General features: G+C 35.4%; 1 protein-coding gene across 2 annotated transcripts in view; it reads left to right on the forward strand.

Moving 5' to 3' along the window:
* Nucleotides 1-20158, forward strand: part of VPS37A (VPS37A subunit of ESCRT-I) — a 49607-nt gene extending 29449 nt beyond the window's left edge. For both annotated transcript variants that reach the window (XM_070252778.1, XM_001488521.6), the window contains exons 5-12: nt 6590-6815; nt 8304-8374; nt 12343-12470; nt 12551-12609; nt 12687-12755; nt 16695-16838; nt 17888-17968; nt 19576-20158. In XM_070252778.1, coding sequence (XP_070108879.1) covers nt 6590-6815; nt 8304-8374; nt 12343-12470; nt 12551-12609; nt 12687-12755; nt 16695-16838; nt 17888-17968 — 778 coding nt within the window. In that variant the 3' untranslated portion in view covers nt 19576-20158. The remainder of the gene's footprint in view (nt 1-6589; nt 6816-8303; nt 8375-12342; nt 12471-12550; nt 12610-12686; nt 12756-16694; nt 16839-17887; nt 17969-19575) is intronic.
* The last annotated feature ends 2240 nt before the right edge of the window (nt 20159-22398 follow it).

Consider the following 22398-nt stretch of genomic DNA (forward strand, 5'->3'; position numbering starts at 1 on the left):
TCTTATCTTCAATTATCTTATCTTCAATTCTTATCTGCATTTAGGCCTTAATTACCTAATTATTTAAAAATTTAATTCTCTCTGAATTTCTCTAAGAGAAAAAAAGACTTTAAATGTAAAATATTTATCTTTTTTAGGTATAATTGACATACCATAATAGTTTCAGGTGTACAACATAATGATTCAATATTTGTATATGTTGCAAAATGATCACCACAATAAGTCTAGTTAACATCAGTCACCATACATAGTTGCAAACGTTTTTTTCTTATGATGAGGTTGTGTAAAATCTCCTCTCAGCAGCTTTCAAGTATGCAGTACAGTATTACTAACTGTAGTCACCATGTTGTACTTTACATCCCCATGACTTATTCATTTTATAACTAGAAGTTTATACCTTTTGACCACCTGCACCCATTTCCCCCACCCCCAGCCCTCCACCTCTGGCAACCACCAGTCTGTTCTCTGTATCTGTGAGCTTGTTGGTTTTCTTTTTAGATTCTACTTTTAAGTGAGAGCATTCGTCTTTCTCTGTCTGATTTATTTCACTTAGCATAATGCCCTAGGTACATTCATGTTCTCAAAAATGGCAGGATTTCTTCATTTTTTATGGCTGAATGATATTCCATTGTATATATACACTACGTTTTGTAAACTTGTCCATCAGTGGACACTTAGGTTGTTTTCATATCTTGGTTATTAAATGCTGCTATGAACATGGGGGTACACTTGTTTTAAGTTTTTAAGTTACTGTTTTCATTTTCCTTGGATAAATACCCAGCAGTGGAATTGCTGGATCATATAGTAGTTCTATTTTTAATTTTTTGAGGAACCTCCATGCTGTATTCCATAGTAGCTGCACCAATTTACATTCCCACCAATGATGTACAAGGGTTCCCTTTTCCCACATCCTCACCAGCATTTCTTATCTTTTGTGTTTTTGATGCTAGACCTTCTAACAGATATGAGGTGATATCTCATTGTGGTTTTGATTTGCATTTCCCTGATGATTAGTGATGCTGACAATCAGTCTTTTCATGTACCTGTTGGCCATCTGTATGTTTTTTGGAAAAATGTCTAGTCAGATCTTGTGTCCTGTTTTTGTTTTTTGAGGATGATTAGCCCTGAGCTATCATCTGCTGCCAATCCTCCTCTTTTTGCCGAGGAAAACTGGCCCTGAGCTAACATCCATGCCCATCTTCCTCTACTTTTTATGTGGGACGCCTGCCACTGCATGGCTTGCCAAGCAGTGCCATGTGCGCACCCTGGATCCAAACCAGCAAACCCCAGGCCGCCAAAGTGGAATGTGTGAATTTAACCGCTGCCCTACCAGCTGGCCCCTCTTGTGTCCATTTTTTAATTGGATTGTTTTGTTGCTATTGAGTTGTTTGAGTTCTTGATATATTTTGGATGCTCACCCCTTATCAGCTTTATGATTTGCAAATATTTCTCCCATTTAATAGGTTGCCTTTTCCTTTTGTTGATGGTTTCCTTTGCTGTGCAGAAGCTTTTTGGTTTGATGTAGTCCCACTTGTTTATTTTTGCTTTTATTGCCTTTGCTTTTGGTGTCAGATGCAAAAATTCGTTACTCAGATCAATGTAAGGAGCTTACTGCCTATGTTTTCTTCTAAGAGTTTTGTGGTTTCAGGTCTTACATTCAAGTCTTTAATCAATTTTGAGTTAATTTTTGTTTGTGGTATAAGACAGTGGTCCAGTTTCATTTTTTTGCATGTGGCTGTCCAGTTTTCCCAGCATCATTTATTGAAGAGACTGTCCTTTCCCCTTTGTATGTTCTCGTCTCTATTGTCATAAATTAATTGACCGTGTATGCGTGGGTTTATTTCTGGGATCTCTGTTGTGTTCCATTTATCTATGTGTCTGTTTTTATGCTGATACCATACTGTTTTGATTACTGTAGCTTTGTAATATAGTTTGAAATCAGGGATTATGATGCCTCCAGCTTTGTTCTTCTTTCCCAAGATTGCTTTGGCTATTCAGGGTCTTTTGTGGTTCCATACATATTTTAGGATTGTTTGTTCTATTTCTTTGAAAAGTGCCATTAGAATTTTGGTAGGGATTGCGTTGAATCTGTAGAATGCTTTGAGTAGTAGTATATTTTAAAAATATTAATTCTTCCAATCCACAAGCACAGAATATCTTTCCATTTATTTGTGTCATCTTCAATTTCTTTTATTAATGTCTTGTGGTTTTCAATATATAGGTTTTTCACGTCCTTGGTTAAATTTCTTCCTAGGTATTTTATTTTTTTGATGCAATTGTAAATGGAAGTGTTTTCTTAATTTCTTTTTCTGATAGTTCATTATTAGTGTATAGAAATGCAACAACTTTTTGCATATTGATTTTGTATCCTGCAACATTACTGAATTTGTTTAGTAGTTCTAAAAGTTTTTTGGTGTAGTCTTTAGAGTTTTCTATATGTAATGTCATGTCATTTGCAAATAGAGACAGTTTTACTTCTTCCTTTCCAATTTGAATGCCTTTTATTTGATTTTCTTGCCTGATTGTTCTGGCTAGGACTTCTAAAACTGTGTTGAATAAAAGTGGTGAGAATGAGCGTCCTTATCTTGTTCCTGATCTGAGAAGAAAAGCTTTAGGCTTTTCACCATTGAGTATGATGTTAGCGCTGGGCTTATCTTATATGCTCTTTATTTGGTTGAAGTACGTTCACTCTTTACCTGGTTTGTTCAGAGTTTTTATCATAAATGGATGTTGAATTTTAGCAAAAGGCTTTTCTGCATCTGTTGAGATGATCATCTGATTTTTATCCTTCATTTTGTTAATGAGATTGATTTGCAGGTATTGAATTGCCCTTGCATCTCCATAATAAATCCCACTGGATCATGGTGTATGATCCTTTTAATGTATTATTGAATTCAGTTTGCTAAAGTTCTGTTGAGAAGTTTCGCAGCTATCTTCATCAGGGATATTGGGCTGTAATTTTCTTGTGTCACCCTTGTCTGATTTTAATATCAGGGTAATGCTTGCTTTGTCAAATGAGTTTGGAAGTATTTCCTCCTCATCTGCTTTTTGGAAGAATTTCAAAAGGATTGGTATTAAATCATCTTTGATTATTTGGTAGAATTCACCAGTAAAGCTGTCTGGTCCTGGACTTTCGTTTGTTGGGAGGTTTTGATTACTGATTCAGTCTCCTTACTACTAATCAGTATACTCATACTTTCTATTTCTTGATTCAATCTGGGTAGGTTTTATGTTTCTAGGAATTTACCCATTGCTTCTAGGTTGTCAAATTTGTTGGCATATAATTGTTCATAGTAGTCTTTTATGATCCTTTATATTTCTGTGGTATCAGTTGTAACATCTCCTTTTTCATTTCTGATATTTTTTTTATTCTAAAGCTCTACAATTTTACTCCCATCCCCCACGTTTTCTGTTTTTGATGTTACATTTTACATCTTTTTGTCTTGTGTATCCTTTAATTAGTTATTGTAGTTATAGCTGTTTGTACAACTTTTGTCTTTGTGCCTTCATACTAGCTTTACAAGTGATTAATCCACAACCTTTATTATATATTTGTCTTTACTAGTGAGATTTGTACTTTCATATGTTTTCTTGTAACTAATTAGCACCTTTTCTTTTCAGCTTAAAGAAGTCTCTTTAACATTTCTTGTAAGGCCAGTTTAGTGATGATCAACTCCTTTAGCTTTTGCTTATCTAGAAAATTCTTTATCTCTCTTTCAATTCTGAGTGATAATTTTGCCAAATAGAGTATTCTTGGTTGGAATCTGTGTTCTTTCAGCATTTTGAATATTTGTGCCACTTCCTTCTGGCCTGCAAAGTTTTTGCCGAAAAATCTGCTGATAGTCTTATTGGGGGTTCCCTTGTACATTACAAGTTGTTTTTCTCTTGCTGCTTTTAAGATTCTTTCCTTGTCTTTAACTTTTGACATTTTAATTGTAATGTTTCTTGGTGTGGTTCTCTTTGGGTTCTTCCTTTTTGGAACTCTCTGGGCTTCCTGGATCTGGATGTCTGTTTCCTTTCCCAGGTTAGGGAAGTTTTTAGCCATTACTTTTTCAATAAGTTTTCTGCCCCTTTCTCTCTCTCTTCTCCTTCTGGGACCCCTATAATGCAAATGTTATTTCACTTGATGTTTTCCTAGAAGTCCCTTAAGCTGTCTTCACTTTTTTAAATTCTTTTTTCTTTTTGCTGCTCTGATTGGGTAAGTTCCACTGCCCTGTCTTTGAGTTCACTGAACCTTTCCTCAGCTTCACCTAGTCTGCTGTTGGACCTCTGTAGTGCATTTTCAGTGCAGTTATTTGTATTCTTCAGGTCTGTGACTACTATTTGGTGCTTTCTTATATTTTCTATTTCTTTGTTGAAGTTCTCAGAGTGTTCATCCATTCTTCTCTCAAGTTCAGTGAGCATCTTTATGACTATAATTTGAACTCTTTGTTGAGTAAATTATTTAATATCTGTTTCATTAAGGCTTTTTTCTTAAGTTTTATCTTGTTCTTTTGTTTCGAACATATTTGTCTGTTTCTTCATTTTGCTTGACTTTATGTTGGTTTCTATGCATTAGATAAAACAGCCACTTCTCTGTCTTGAAGGGTTGGCCTCATGTAGGAGATGAACGTTATCATTCAACCCTGACCTAGCTCTTGATTGTCTCTCCAACTTTTGTGATTGTCCAAGCAGCCTATATTTTTAATATCTCCCAGTAGTTTTGGGTGTGCCAAGGCCTGTCAGTGTCCCACAGGGGAGGATGTCAGTCAGCACCTAGATTCAGGCTAATTGGAATCCAGACCCTTAGGCAGCAACTTTTAAAGTATTCAAGTATATACAGTCCTGTGGGACCTCAGTCGTAAGCCCCACTGGCCATCAGAGCCAAGCCATCTGGAGGTGTCCTCTGTGTGGCACTCTCAAAAATTGGGGCTTTAGATGAGTGTATAAGCACTTTCTGAGAGATACCAGTGAACTCTAGTGAGGCAAAAGGAGAGTGCAAAGATGATGTGTACTGGCCTGTGTTCCCTTACAGACCTCTGTAGGCCTCTAGATGTGGGCTGAACCAGAAGCCTGCGCCTCCAGGACAAGCAAATAGGCCTCTTTCACAGAAAGTTTTGGGGGGTAGTGTTTCAGTCTGCTACCTAGGCCGTGCCCTGGGGTGGTAGCCTGTCCAGAACTGTCTCTCCAATTGTTACTGTCTCATGGGACCCTGGAATAGAAGCCCTCCTTCCCTCCAGAGCCACATGATCCAGGGACATCCCCTGGGCAGCAGCTGCAAACCCAGAGCACCAAACAAAAACTGGGACACTAGATGCACATAGAAGCTCCCCTCTGGGAGATACTGGTGCTCTGGAGTGTGGCAGAAGGAGAGCTCAAAGATGGCATCCACTGGTTGGGGCAAGGCAGATAGGGAACATAAGGATGAGCCTGCCAGCCTCTGTCCCCAGAGACTTCCTGCAGGCCCCTAGATGTGTATTAAATTACAGGCCTGCCTCTCATGCTGATGCTTTAAGATTAGAAAATGAGCCTCATTCACATAAAGTCTGGGCACCTCTCAATTGGCTACCTCTGCACTGGGCCCTTGGGCGAGTGGGTCTGAGCATGCAAGCCCTTTAAGAGCTGTTTCTCAGTTTGCTATAGCCTTGTGGGTCTTGTGGATATGAGCCTCACTGGTTTTCAAAGGTGGATGTTTTGGGGCATGTGCAAGTCCTAAACGTTCAGGTGCCCAGTGTGGGGTTCACACCCTTCACTCCTCAGGGAAAAGCTCTAGTTTTTGAGTTCCCTCCCAGTTGTAGGTCGCTGCACCAAGGGTGAGGTTTATGGAGAGATTGTGTCCCAGCCTCTCCTACCTGCTTCGGAGTGTTTTTTTTCTCATTTGCCCAATGCGTAGGAGTCGTTCACCTAGTTTTTAGGTTTTTTTCAGAGGAAATTTTTCCATATGTAATTGTAGATTCACTGTGTCCATGAGAGGAGCTGAGTTCAAGATCTTCCTACGTCACTATCTTGAACCAGAATCCAAGTATTTATTATCTTGCAAAAATAAATATTATCTGATTAAATCCTAAGTACATACTGGTATACAGCTTTTTCTAATATATATACATGTTTTTATATGCATCTCTTTTTAATATTTTAACATTTTTAGCAGCTCATCTGTGCATTTAATTTTACTTTAAAATTTTCTAGAAGAGTAGTCTTGACTTTCAGTCAGATTTTCCCAATATAGTGAAAGCTACTAAGCAGCTTCCACTTGAATAAATTTTATGGATTAAATGTTCTGTGTTCCCTCTATGAAGATACTGACTGATGCTAATGGAGTGCCCAAAACTCAATAATGGCCTGTCTATTCACTTCTACTCTGACCAGTTGAATTGTATGTTTTTCTAAAACATTTTTCTTTTTCATGGAAACCTCATTTCTCTTACAGGGGTTCATAGTTTTTCAATTTACGTAGTATTTAATTCAGTTACATAATTATAATAAGTGTCACCTGCAGTAAAGATCCCATCTATAATGCATAACCATTGTTATTTAGAACAATTTAGGAATAATTTTACAAATTTATCCCTAAAATCTAATCTAATGTTTCTTCTCTCTTTCTCTTTAGCTTATACAGTAACCCAGGTGGGATGCCTCCTTATGCTTCTCAGGGGTTTCCATTTCTTTCTCCATTTCCCCCACAAGAAGCTAACAGAACTATCACTTCTTTATCTGTCGCTGACACTGTTTCCTCTTCAACGACAAGTTATACAACAGCCAAGCCTGCTGCTCCTTCATTTGGTGTCCTTTCAAATCTGCCGTTACCCATTCCCACGACAGACACTTCAGCACTGGTTGGTATCTTCAGTTATCTATATTTTGTACCTTTGAGACATTCATTCAATCAGCAAACATTATATGCCTCCTTGTGCCAGCCAGTAAGTTAGGCACCAAAGATAAAGATTAAATTACATTTTAAACTCAGGTAACAAACTCAGAGAGGTGACCAACAAATAATCAAATAATTGTAAATAAGGAACTTCCAATAGAGTAGAAAAGATAGTCTAGAGTTATGGTGAAGCACAGTTGAGGGAATGGTCAGTGCTCCCAGGGACCAAGGTAAAAATAGACAGGATGCCTTTATAGAAAATGTGATTCTAGTCTTTTTCAGCACTTTATCCTTAGCACTTTATCTGCAAACCGTGCCTGATACCTATAGTAGGTGTTCAGTTAAAATGAGGCAGATAAATGTATGAATTTATCTTGAGGCCAGATTTTGAGAGATGGTAATGAATTTGCCAGGATGACAAGGGGTTCTGTAAAGCATTCTTTAAAGAGCCAACAGCACTGATGAAGCTGTGGAGGCATAAACCACATGGCCTATTTGTGAAGCTGCCTAGACTAGATCTCTGGCTGTCATGTAGGATAGAGGCAAAGGCAGAAGAAGCGATCATGTAGGAGAAGCAGGTATCAGATTGTGGAGGGTCTGCTACAGCATGCTAGGGGGCTTCAGGGGCCTCATTGATTTAAAAAATTCTGTGTTCTTAAATTAAGCTGATAACTGTTGCCATATGGGATGTTACTGAGGGAGAGAGTCATACATTGTGCATAAAACATATAAAAGGATTTAAAAACCATATAAAAGGATTTTTAACCCTTAGTGAATATCACCCATAAAAATACTCAAATAGTGTAAAACCTTATTATATCCAACTTTGCTAATTTTAATGTTTGCAATAGTGTAGAATATAGACCCAGGTGGACTTTTGTTTCCCAAAAACTTTCATCATTGTATTAATGAGTATTATGAACAAACTACAGTTAGTAGTATAAACAAAATTACAAGAGAACTTTTCGAGTGTCCTCAATTTTAAAAACTTATCTATATTTAAACAATGGGCACTCTATTCCTTATCTACCCTACTGTCTCATCACACTTAGGTATGTAACTATTCAGACTTTCACCAACTTTATGCCTAATGCCTTTCACTTGAGACAAATGTATTCATATTATATCAATGAAATCCACAGGTAATTCTCTGCACTTGTCACAGATACACTGAAGAGATTTATTTTATAGCCATACACTTGCCCAAGAAAGACAGCTAACACAGGTGCTCACATCCCCACCAAAAAAAAAAGTAGCCCTATATGTATAAAGCTACACTGAAACAAATAGAATGAAGAAAGAAGGGGAGAGTAAGGACAATGTAAAGTGTGAAGATGAAGATGTCATAATGAAAACAGTTATGGGATGTAGTAAATTAAAAATGACTTTCATAAGTAAATAGGAGCAGTCAAAAAGATAGCTGAAATTTAATACCATTTCAAATTCTCTTTAGATAAGCCAAAATGGTTTTGGTTACAAGATGCCAGATGTCCCTGATGTGTTTCCAGAACTCTCAGAGCTAAGGTAAAAAACTTTGAGAGTAACGTTGGTATTTGTTGCCTATTTTATTTGTAAATATGAACCAGATCATCATTTTCATATCCATATTAAATGAAAAGATTTTTTTAAATCTCCCTATTCCTGTATTGTGGTTGTCTTAGTTGGGAAAGTTTTATAAATCAGTTTTATGTCTTATAGGTTGTATTTATTGAGTGACTAATATGTACCCAGAGATTTTTCTAGATGCTAGGAATGATATGATAGTTACCAGGGATAACAAGGTCCTTTCTCTTTCTTTTGAAAATTATTTCTGAATACATTCTTCCTGGAGATTTCAAAATATATCTTGGTCTGTTTTAGACATTTTCATTGTTCCTTTGTAGGTAGAACTTTGTACATAGAGAAATAGATTAATGTTCTCATAAAGTAATAGCAAGGTGTTTTTATAGAGGCAAATTTTACTCAAATTTATGGCAAATAAGTTTGTAATATTCAAGTTTAAGGTACCGTTTTTCATGGAACTCTGCTCCTCTCAGATGCTCCATGATTAGAGTGTTTTGTGGCCACTCAACTTTGGGAAGCCTTCCATCCTTTATACTCCAGTTGAAGGTTTACAGTGTTGATGAGGCTGTTACTAGTAAGACTACTGAATGCAATTAAAATTTTTCTTTTGCAGTTCTTTTTTTCTTTAGCATATATCCCACCAGGGATGTACAGCCAAATACCCATGAGAAATTCTATCATTAAAAAAATGAAGGTTAGCTTTATTTGACCCATGTTTCACAGTCATTTTTAGGAAATAGTGATTTGTTATTTTCTGCTAATAATAGTAAATTAAGGAAGGTTTACCATATACCACATACGTGTTAAGAGTTCATATGCATTGTGATGTTCACAACAATTCCATGAAGTAGTTCTATTATTGTTCCCATGTTATAAAGGATTCTTTTTTTGTTTCTTCCTTCCTTTTTACAAAATTTATTATGAAAATGTCCAAAATATAAAAAGGTGAACCTCTTTGCTTGTCTTGCTTCATATACCCTTCTTCCAGCTTTTTTGGGTAAGTGTGGGTATGGGTCAGGATTATTTTAAGCCAAATCCCGATATTATATCATTTTTACCCACAAGTTCTTCACTAAATTTCTCCACCAGGTAAGGACTTTTCTTTACCATAACCCCAACCTACATCCCTCATCATACTTAACAAAATTAATGATAATTTCTTAATATTATCTCATTTCCTCAATGTCTTAATAACTGAATTTTTTTGTTGATAGTTTATTTGAATGAGGATTCAAAACAAGGTCTACCAATTTCATTTGAATACTGTATGTCTCATGTTTCTTTTTTCTTTTTTTTTTTTTAAGATTGGCACCTGAACTAACATCTGTTGCCTAGTCTTTTTTTTTTCTTTCTCCCCAAAGTCCCCCAGTACATAGTTGTATATTCTAGTTGTCCTTCTAGTTGTGCCATGTGGGACGCCACCTCAGCATGGCTTGATGAGCAGTGCTATGTCCTTGCGCAGGATCGGAACCAGTGAAACCCTAGGCCGCCAAAGTGGAGTATGCGAACTTAACCACTTGGCCACAGGGCCAGCCCCTATCTCATGTTTCTTTTAATCATCAACAATTTCTCCCCACCTTTATTAACATATATATAAGTATATATGTATATACACACACACAAACATATACATAGATACATATATTTACATATACATATAAATACATATATATGATACATATAAATTGTACTCATATTGTTTTTATATATTTATTGAAGAAATTGGTTATTTGTCCTATAGAATTTCCCATATCCTGTTTCTGCTTGATTGTATCCTTCTGGTACCATTGAAGATGTTCCTCTATTTCTGATATTTCCTTCTGTTGGTGGCTAGATCTAGAGTTTTGATTAGATTTAGTATCAACTTTTATAAAATCATTGCATTGTACACCTTAAGCTTACACAATGTTATATGCCAATTATATCTCAATAAAGCAGAAATAAAAAGATTTAGCTTCACTTCTTTTGGTAAGAATACTTACATCATAATTAGACTACACCCTGTTACATCATGTGAGGCAGCAATGATGTCTCGTTGCCCTATTTTTAGGGACATGAAGATTGAAACAGGTTGAAACTCCTGAAATCATTGACTATCCATTACTTCATTAAGAGTTGCAAACATGATTTCCTACTGCCAGAAATAGCCAGAATTCAGTGAAGAAGAATGTTCCTAAATCAACTATTTAGGTAGACTGAAATATGTTTCATACAGGAAAGGCAAGATAAATGCTTGATTTTTTTCTCTCCATCAATTCTCAGAATAATGAGTTGATGCACAAGCAAGCTCCAAAGGTTCTGATAGGCAAGGGGTTTTGTTTTTGTAGTTTTTTGTGTTATGAACTTTAAATTTTTAAAAAAATATGTTTGATGTGTTTTAATGTGTTTAAATCCTTATTCTTTTTTATGCTTAAACAGTCCAATCTTTAGTCGATAGGAAACCCTTCAAGTTGGCGTCTCTATCCTTTCTGGCAAAACAAAAATGCCATGGGCTCATCATGAACATTTCTTTTCCCTGACCTGAAGTCAGCCCTTTCTCTGAAAGGCACATGTTTCTTTTTAAAATAACAATTCCAGGGGCTGGCCCGGTGGCGCAGTTGTTAGGTTTGCATGTTCCGCTTCCCAGCAGCCCGGGGTTTGCCGGCCCGGATCCCGGGTGTGGACATGGCACCGCCTGACACACCATGCTGTGGTAGGCATCCCACATATAAAGTAGAGGAAGATGGGCACAGATGTTAGCACAGGGCCAGGCTTCCTCAGCAAAAAGAGGAGGACTGGCAGTAGTTAGCTCAGGGCCAGTCTTCCTCAAAACAACAACAACAACAATTCCAGTGTTATTGCTGTGATTATTGAATGAAGAAAAAGTTTTGTTTATTTTTGTTTTTTCCACTTCTTTTGTCTTAAGGATATGTCACACTGAGATGATAGCCAAATACTGCTTTTTAAAGTCTCTTCAAATACTACTCTAGATGTTTATATAACTCATTTATTTCCATTTGCTTTGGGTTTTAGAAACTGCTTTTTTCCTTTTTTATTTAATTTTGTTTTTAAATTATATAATGCTTTTATATGGCTCTGTAGTCCAGACTAGAAGCTACGTTCAGAAAGGGTTAGCTTCTGTTCCTGTCCTGCCCAGTTCCCTCTTTTATGCTATGGATATTGATTTTTGTTTTTGTTTTAGCCTTCCATGATTGCTTTTCTTTAAATATTTTATGGACATATGTACACACACACAGAAACATACACATATCTTTTATTGTGACAGCCACACACCTATCAGCTAAGTAGGCACAGAGCTTAAAATGGGGAGATTGTTACGGCTGTTCATGCACCCTAGTCTTCACACTGCTATAGTGATTTGACACTATGTTCAGACTACTTTATGTTCCATTGCAGTTGATGTTTTATTTGCTTTTAAGGTTATAATTTGCCTTCTAATGTACATATGAAAATAGAAACAGGCATATCTCGGAGATATTGCAAGTTGGCTTCTAGGCCACCACAATAAAGCGAATATCACAATAGAGTCACGTGAATCTTTTAGTTTCCCAGTGCATATAAAAGTTATGTTACACTAAACTGTAGTCTGTTAAGTGTGCCATAGCATTATGTCTAAAACAATGTATGTACCTTAATTAAAAAATACTTTATTGCTAAAAAATGCTAACCATTATCTGAACCTTCAGTGAGTCATAATCTTTTTGCTGGTGGAGGGTCTAGTAAAAAACACAGTATCTGCGAGTGCAATAAAGCAAACCACAATAAAATGATGTATAAAGCAAACCACAATAAAATGATGTATGCCTGTACTTCAAAAATTATTTAGAACCCTATCAGCTGAATAAAACTGAAAAATTATGAATATTTATCATCATGGAAAAAAACTAGATGATTGATACTCATTAACATATTTTTTGTTTTGTTTCTAGTGTGTCACAACTCACAGATATGAATGAACAGGAGGAGCTGTTACTAGAACAGTTTCTGACTTTGCCTCAACTAAAACAAATTATTACCGACAAGGATGACTTAGTCAAAAGCATTGAGGAGCTAGCAAGTATGTCTTCCCTTACTTCTTAAATTTCTTAAGAAAAATGTGACCTTTATCTAGAAATAAACCAGAAATTTATCTCCTAGGAAAAAATCTCCTTTTGGAGCCCAGTTTGGAAGCGAAAAGGCAAACTGTTTTAGATAAGGTGAGTTAGTTATCATTTTGAAGACATCCATACAATTTTAAAACAGAATAAAACAGCACTTTTATTTTCTTTTTTAGTATGAATTGCTTACACAAATGAAATCTACTTTCGAAAAGAAGATGCAAAGGCAGCATGAACTTAGTGAGGTAAGATTGTTTAGCTCTTTTCCTTACCATAAGAATTTTTCATCTTAATGTGCATGAGCCACATTCCTACCTTCATTATTATCAGAAAGCATTTATTATATTCAGAGTTTATAAGGCATGATACGTTTAAATGCAGATAAACAGCTCTCAATTATGAGGCATTATAAATCATTTGTGCTCATGCAAGAGCATATTTGGTTCCAAAACAGAAAAATATGAAAAGCCCATAAATAACATTTCTGGGAAAGTTATTATAAAGCCAGTTTAACGCTTGTAATAAAATCTAACAACAAAAAGCTTTAACCTAGACACACTTGAAAGCTTATATACAGATCTGTTAAAAATTAGCAAGTTGGAAAATATAATATATAAAAAAATAAAGTCCAATTCACCACAAATAGATTTTATGTTAGAAATCCAGTTATATGAAAAATCAAAAGCATTTTATAAAATTCAACCCATATTTCTGAAAAAATAAATCTTTAAAAATAAAAAGGGAATAGAGGATATAATCTTATATCTCATATCAATAACCAACATCATAATTAACAATATTCTGTTTCATTTAAAATCAGTAATTCTGGAAGGTAAATCCAGTGTAGTAATACATCAAATAGAAATAAAACAACAACAGCAAAAAAATGATGGTAAAGGAGAATATAAATTTATAATGAATTTCAGATAATATCATCCTTTAGAATATAAGAATAATAGCTACCCTTGAGTAATTATTGTGTCTCTTGCATTGCACTAAGCTGTTGACATATATTGCCCATTATTCCCCCCAAACTCTGTGAAGTAGGTATTATTACTATTTTCCCATTTTACACATGAAACTGAGGCACAGGGATATTAAATAACTTCCCTGAGGTCATATTAATGGAAAGTACCAGAGTCAGGAGTCAAACATAAGCAGTCCTCCCTCACTCTTAACCAGAAAATCTGAGAGAATCAGCTGAAGTACTCTTACATGTTAGAGTTTAGTAGATGCTAAAGAAGCTTTTCACAGCATTCCTTATACAAATTGTGAGTAAACTAAGTTAGAAATTAATTCTTTGATTTGATAAAGAAATTAGAAACCAACAGCACACATCGCACTTAATGACTAAACATTTCCAAGATCCCATTATTGTTACAAATAAGACAGTGGTGCCCCAGTATCACTGCTGTTTAACATTGTTTGGGAGGTTTTGGCCACTACAACAAGATAAGAAAAAGAAAGGAGGTGTAATGTAAAAGAAAGGTGAACCAGTTCTTGACCAAAAACAAATAAGCAAAAATTCTAGCCAGTTGAGAAAGTTTTCTCCTAGATTCCAGCAACTACCAGTGCAAAATGAACTAGAAAACAAAAATAAATTTACAAGCAAGAAAACTGTAAAATATTTAGAACTGAACCTAATGAAGTGAGTTAGGAAACCTTACTGAATGATATAAAAGAAAACTTGAGTAAATGGAGTAACAGAATATAATATTCATGGACTGAAATATATAGTATTATAAAGATTTCATTCTTCCTAAAATAACTTAAAAATTTAGTATATTTCCAATCAAAATCCCTGAAGTATTTTTTTTTAATTTTAACAGATTTATTCTAAAGTTTATCTGAAAGACTAAATGGATAAAAGTAGTTAGGAAGAGCTTGAACCAAAAGAAATAATGAGGAAGAACTCCCTTTCCCAGCATCAAAATATACTGTAAAATCTCAATATTTAAAACAGTAGAGTAGTTTTGTAGGAAGAAAAAAATTGTTCTATGAAACAGACTCTGCAGTTCACAGACTGATGTATATGAATAATTGGTTAGAAAAATAGAGGATTTAATACATTATATAACTGGCAGTCCACTTAGAAAAAAGTTAGATCCCTATGTGATGCCATACACAGAAAGAGACTCTACAGTAAGGATTTAAGTGGAAACCATAAGATTATGAGAGGCAACTATCTCCTAGGATTTTTTTTTAAGATTGTAGTGGGAAAATCCTTTCCAAGCATGATATATGAGGCAGAAGCATAAAAGAAAAAATTGATATATTTAAGCTATATATAAATTTAAAACTTGTATATATTGAAGATCACAATATCAAAAATGAAGTAAAGAAAAGGGAACAAATATTTGTAGCATATATGACAAATATTAATGCCAATGGTCTATAAAGAGTCTTTACAAAAAGGCAAAGGAAAGAACAGGAAACTTAGAAAAGGAGAAATAGGAATGTCCAATAAACATTCTGATATAAGTTATTCTGACCCCTGGACCATTTATAAGAATTGCTTGAAGTGATTCTTGAAACACTTAAAAAATAAACCTTGATTCCTGTGCTCACCTCTAGATGTGCTCACTTAGAATCTCTGGGGATCATGAATCTGCACTCTAAAGTATGGAAGCCACTTCACTAGACTGTTGGTGCCATGAGTGCAGGAACCTGTCCTGTTTTAGCCCCTCATATACCCGATACCTAGGTACTCAATAAATACTTAGTGAATAAGTAAATGGAAACATTTGAAAAGATGCTTAAACTTACAATAATAATAATAAGCAAAATCACATCATCTGTGTGTCAGACTGGTGAAAATAGATAGCCAGTATTGACAAGGGTGATAAGAAAATGGTGCATTCCTGTACATTCCTATGTATGATGTATCACAATGAGATACCACCTCACACCCACCAGGATGGCTATTATTAAAAATACTTTTAATTCCTACATTTAGGTCTTTGATCCATTTTGATCAATATAATTTTTATGCATGAGGTAAGGTAAAGGTCTAACTTCATTCTGCATCAGATATCCAGTTTTCCTAGCACCATTTGTCAAAGACTGTCCTTTCCCCATTGAATGGTTTTGGCATGCTTTTTGAAAACATTCGATCATATATGGAAGAGTATATTTGTGGGCTCGCTATTCCATTGATCTCTATGTCTCCTCTTATTGCCAGTACCACACTGTTTCACTTACTGTATCTTTGTAGTAAGTTTTGAAATCAGGAAGTATGAATCCTCCAATTTTGTTCTTTTTCAAGATTGTTTTGGCTATTTGAGGTCTCTTGAGATTCCATATGAATTTTAGGATGAGTTTTTCTTTTTCTGCAAAAAACAATGTTGAGATTTTGATAGGGACTGCAGGTGACTCTGTAGATCCCTTTGGCAGTATTGTCTTCTTAACAATATTAAATCTTCTGGGGGCTGGCCCCGTGGCCGAGTGGTTGAGTTCACATGCTCTGCTTCAGCGGCCCAGGGTTTCGCTGGTTCAAATCCTGGGCATGGACATGGCACCACTCATCAGGCCACGCTGAGGCAGCGTCCCACGTACCACAACTAGAAGGACCTACAACTAAAATGTATACATCTGTGTACTGGGGGGCTTTGGGGAGAAAAAAGGAAAAAATAAAATCTTAAAAAATATATATTTATATTAAATCTTCTAACCCATGAACACAGGATGTCTTTCTACTTACGTCTTCTTCAGTTTCTTTCAACAATGTTTTGTAGTTTTTAGTGTACAGTCTTTTGCCTCGTTGGTTAAATCTAATCCCATCACTTTTGCCATCTTTTGTTGGTTAGCGAGTTACTAGGTCCTAGCCCACACTCAAGGGGAGGGTGCTTAAACAAGGGCAGGAATACCAGGAGGTCTGGATCATTGGGGATCATCCTAGAGGATGCCTACCACAATGATCTGATTCCCAAATCCCCAAGAGAGGACAATGATTTGCCCAGTTTCTCTCATTTAATAGTTTGCAGCCAGTGGATTGGTTCCTCTTGTGTTGGGTATCCACCGCTATAGCCAGAAGCTGAGGACCTGGTGGTAGCGGATTTCCTCAAAAAGAGGTTATGTAAGGCACATAACGAACTGCTTCTCCCTATCTCTGCTGCTTTTTCTTTCCCTCTAAGGAGTTTTTCTGAGCATCATAAACTAATATGGTACTTGATTTTCTTTTTCAGAGCTGTAGTGCGAGTGCTCTACAGGCAAGGTTGAAAGTAGCTGCACATGAAGCTGAGGAAGAATCTGATAATATTGCTGAAGATTTCTTGGAGGGAAAAACTGAAATAGATGATTTTCTCAGTAGCTTCATGGAAAAGAGAACAGTATGTAATACTCTTTGCTTGAGAACCAGTGACAGCATAATATCAAATTAAGTATATTCGTGAGTCAAAAAACAGTAGCACATCACTGAGCTGGAGTTCTGAGTGCGATGAGAGGAAACTGAAGAGCCTCTTGAGGATGGTAGCAATATCCTGCTATCACTTTAAACCCGCTTGTTGTGAGTACACAAGCAGGTCTAAATCAAATCATAGTTCTGTTTCAGAAATGGCAGTATCTGTATCATTCTGCAGTAAAGCTAGTAAATTAGCTTAATTCTAGTCTTAATAGTTGTAATATACTCCTGAATAACCTGTTTCACAAGTTGTTTAAAAAGAGAATAATCTATGTGGATTTAAAAAAATTTTGTTTTAATATTATTGATAACATTCTGGAACAATTTCTGTTCTGATATTTCTCTTATATTCAAAGAAAAATCGAAAAAGTCTGATTAGCAGTATCCTGTCCTTTGATAGAGTCCTAAATATTTACTAATTTCTCTGAAACATCACATTTAAAAAATAACCTCTTGTTACTAAACTTTTTAAAATATGTGCTATATATGTATGTGCATCCTGTTAAGGAAGGTGGGGTAGATTTTATTATCCCCATTTTACGTGGGAGAAAATTGGAGGTCAAGGATGTTAATGACAATTGTTAAACATTAGTAAGGCATTGATTTCTGGTCCATTGTTCTTTGGTACTATATAACTGTACCTTTAAGCTTTTATTTGATAAGTTTCCTGGTTAACAGTAGTAGGGTTTATTTTCATATTTTTAAAACCCAGATATTTGATATTACCTAATCAGAATTGATATAAAGGATCAGAGTTTGTTTTACATTCTGGAAGTTTACAGGAAAAGTTTCTCTTTCCAACAAAATTAAATGGTTTGGGTTTTGGCTTTTTTTTTTGAGTCTTAAATTCTGAGCTACCTTAAACATTCAAAAGTAATGCCAGCAGGTTAAAATATTCTTAGAATTCTGTCATAATGTAAGAAATAGTAGGCAGATTGTTAGAGAAGTGACTGCTATTTTAAATAATTTATTTTCTAGATTTGCCACTGCAGAAGAGCCAAGGAAGAGAAACTTCAACAGGTGATCGCAATGCACAGCCAATTTCATGCTCCACTATAGGTAAATTGTATTCCAGAAGGTTTGTCTCCAGCCGCATGCCTGTTCTTTCATTGAAGTGTTTTACCAGTGCCTGTTTAGCCAGCTTTAAGCATAATAACTGTCATTATAGCTCTTGTGCTAAATGACATAGAATATTTTGTATTACATATTAAGCATAATATTATATACATAAGCATATAACCAGTAGAAATCTTTTGGATATTTTATCAGTATGATGTTGGTTTAAATGAAATGTGTTTTTCAACATTTGATAGCTACTTATGTACAACTGTAAACTATAATTAGTTCCTTTCTCTCAGCTGGTGTGTGGAGTATACCATATCACTTAGTTGGCATATTCCTCAGTCGTCTCCTTTGTCATTTCTTCCTTTAAAATGAACTTCAAGTCTGTCTCTTTTCCATCCCACACCAGGATTATTCCCATAATTTTCTGGCCAGTCCCCTGACTTAGGGTTTCTTCTTCCTGCACAGTACTGACAGAATGATCTTAAAATACCACCCTGATAAAATTTCTCTGCTCTAGAACTTATAATGAGCCCCTAGCAATGACAGTATCAATGCCAAGTTTCTCTCTCTGGTTTTAAGCCATCTATAATCTGGCATACATCTGAGATCATCCATTTTCCCCTTATGTTCTCTCACAGGCATGTTATTTCTTCTAACACCTTCTCTTTGTTCATGCTCTTACTTGATCTCAGGACATCCTTTCCTCTATCTCTCTTGCTTAGGGGAAGGTTTGGTGGCTACCAGTAGTCCCCACCCCAATGAGTTTAAGGTAAAACATGTGTTATTGGATAATGCAGGGATCCATCATAAAGCCAAATGCAGGAAATATAGCTCAGTCCCCTGAGAGTGAAAACACGACTAGAGGCTGCAGTACCAAAGCAGCTCTTCTTTCTCACCCCCGTTTTGAGCTGCTCGTTTCTCATTTCTGCACCTCTGTTTTGTTCTTTTCTGTCTCTCGTTCTCATGTTCTCTGTTCTTCAGAGAGCCTTTCTTTGCTACACTTGTATATGCTCTCAACATTGCTGCCCACAGGCCTGATCATGTCATGACAGTTCAAGCAGCCAGTGGAGAATGACAGGGGTCTCCCTACAGATCCCTGGGAGACTGGCCCGGTATGGGTGAGGTGCCCTCCCGAGCTCAGCAGTTTGGCCTGGTGTCATGTGGTCCTCTGCCCACACAACTGGGCTAAAGGAGTAGACTTTGAGAAGGGAGAGTGGGAGCTTCCCTAAAAAAGGGAGCAGGCTACAAGAAGAGAAATGCCAGGCCTTTCCCATCTCTGACTCAGACCCATCTGCCCCTTCTCTCAGTCTAGTTGTACTTAAGGTCAGTGCCAACACTGAATTATTTTATAGCTTATTTTACAGATCACACTGTCAGTCCCTGTGGGTAAGGGTTGATTTTTAATAGCAAATGTGCATTTCTCACAGCTTGAGAAAAAGTGGGCACTGAGTAATTGCTTATTTATATGAACATTTCCCTACCTCTTTTCCCTCACAGTCAAGTTACCTTCTTATAGTTAAATCTTAATTGGAAGAGAATATAAAGGGATGAAAATTTATCAAATTAAATCTTAGGTTTTTTGATTTTTCTTTTCTTTCTAGATTTTCCTGAAAACATGAACTGCCAAGAGAGGAATGGGACACAAAACTAAGCACATTTATATTTATGATTTACAAATTGGGATTTCGTCACAGTGGCTGAATTCATAGATATACTATATAGATTGTATACAAATCTGAGAGTGAATTTGTACAGATTAGAATGATTGCTATGATCTTTGCTTTGAGAAATTTTTCTGCACTATTTGCACTAAAAATGTTTATTTATTGTTGATAAATCTTATATTTAAGTTCCACTGCTGTTCCTCTCATTATTGATTAAATACCTATGCATGTAATTTTAGCTAGTTTCAATATTTTATAAAACTACTTTATTTAAATTTGTATTTTTAATTTGAAACTGCCTCATTTATCAAGAATGGTCTGTTTAGATTTTTTTCCTCTCAACCTTTTTTGAAAAATTACTATTTTCAACTGTAGAAAGACTCTTATTTTTTCCCTTTCTTTCTGGATGATAAAACTTTCAAAAACAATTTGTTTTTAAATGGTCAGGAAACACCACACCTGCCAATGTGCCGTCTCAAGAAAGAAACTTTTAATACATACAATAAATCAAAAGAATAAACCAGTCGCTTATATTGTTGTTTTGTTTTTGAAATTAAAGATTCATTTAAGAAGCAATACAGGTAAATAAATACTTTACCTAACAGAAAAAAATTATCTTTCACTTAAACTAGTCCAACATAAACTTTCATGCTAATTTTTTTTATATAAGTATCTGAAGTGTTTGTGGTTGGATAAGGATATGCTCTCTAAATTCCTAAAGTTAAAAACAATCTTTTTGTTAATGAATAGTAAATCTAGACACAAACAAGTCAGTGGATTTTTCTGACCTTTACTGTGAGTTAACTTTTCATTAGAGAAAAGCTATAGTAATAAATAAAATTAATATTTAATTTTTAGGCGGTCTAGTTTTTAATTAATTGAATTTTCTCTGTAACTTGTACTGTGTTCAGCAGTTTGCTTCTGTACCATATTACAGAATAAACACATTTTATAGGTAGCTGTAAAAGCTAATAAAAGAGAAAATCTTGGACTATATATCTGAGGCTTGGTAAGGTAGTATCTAAATTATAAAACATCCCAATGCATATGTTTGTTTAAATTTCATCCCAATATGATTGTCATTCCAAACACCAGCATACAATACAGTTCTGTCTTGTCCTTGTTCTTCTGATCTTCCTATACATGTTTTTGGCAAAAGAGCTTTAGGGGAAAAAAAATTTATTTTCTTGGACTTGAAAAATACTTAATACTTAGTTTATGTTTGTGGACGGGCAAATATTCACATGGACTATAAAGATATAATTTGGATAAAGAAATTAATTTTCATTAATTGCCTGTCTTCCTGGCACTGTGCTGAGGGCATACTGTTGAATCTTAAAGAGGACCAGACGAGGAAGGTGTGATTATTATCCCAGATTTATAGAAGAGATCATTGAGGTAAGTGCTTCAAATTTGTGGCAGTCTTCCCGGTATTCATAAACCTTTCCTTACTGTGCTGGCCAGCAGAGCGTCAATTGTCCCAGCAGTCATGACAGTGGAGGACATCATAGTCCCATCTTTTGCAAATAATCAGGTAGCTTTCTTAGAAACCAGGCAGAGCCCAAAACAAGAGACCAGCAGACTGTAGCCATTTAAAGGACATTAATTCATTTGATCTACTAATTTTATTAAGCACCTATTAAGAACGAGGCATTGTGGAAATACTACACAATGATAACTCAAACACGGTTCAGGTGTTTTGGTGCTTATCTACCTTCCCCTCCACCAAAAAAAATTGTTTTCTTACACAGTAAATCTCTTCTACATAATCACATAAGTAATTCATCTACTGTTTTTTACTCTTTAAACTAAAACTATCCCAGTTAACACAAATTGTTTCTCCTTCCAAAGTTAATTAGATAACCTCCTTACAATCCAGTCATTAAAAAGAGGAGTTTGATCATCATTATCTGCATTTAACAAACATACAGATTAAGATTAGTTCAGATATAGGTTATATAAGTCATCCAGGATGAAAAAAGTCTGCATTTGAATATGTCCATGTGACTTTTGGTTCTATTATTGCAATAGAAATTGTGACTTTCTTGGTAATTTTATAGCTGCATTATTCTTAAAATTGGCCATATTGGAGAAGCAGTGCCAGAGGGGAAAAAAAGTGCCTCCCAAAACAGAGATTCTGATTTACTTGAACATATAATAAAAGACTAGATGGAAATCAGAATGGTAGAGGAAAGCTTGGGACTTATTGGATTATTCAGAGTAGGAGTTTGTCATTGGTGGAAATTTAAAGGTTAATATCTCAGCATAGAAGGTTTTCTAAATAAACAAGATTCATACTAAAGAATTTGTTTCAAAGTTGGAAGATTTTCTAGGAATAAACTAGACAAGGAAATTTATATTGGAATAGAGATTGATCGACAGCTACGTTTGATCATTATTTATATATGATTACATTGAAGGACAGCTCAGATTCATTTTTTGGGGAAGAAAGTAAACTAATTGTGCTTTTAAATAAAACGTATGCTAGGGTTTCCCGTCTCTCCACTTTCCTTCTAAAAAACTTCCTTTGTTGATTGCTGCAACATGATCAAAATTCTTACCTACTTCATGTCATTAAATTTGCCTGAATATCACTAAATAATAACATTTAGAGCTCCTGAGCTCTAAATATTACTAGTTGGGAAGTAATTTGCCTTGAGTTAGCTTGACATTGGTTTATTCCCTATGCTTTAAACCACCTGCCCTAAATAAAATACTTCCTGATTGATGTTTGATATAAAATGAGAACTTACTGTTACA

Source organism: Equus caballus, chromosome 27 (assembly GCF_041296265.1).
Source record: "Equus caballus isolate H_3958 breed thoroughbred chromosome 27, TB-T2T, whole genome shotgun sequence".
In the NCBI taxonomy this organism is placed as follows: Eukaryota; Metazoa; Chordata; class Mammalia; order Perissodactyla; family Equidae; genus Equus; species Equus caballus.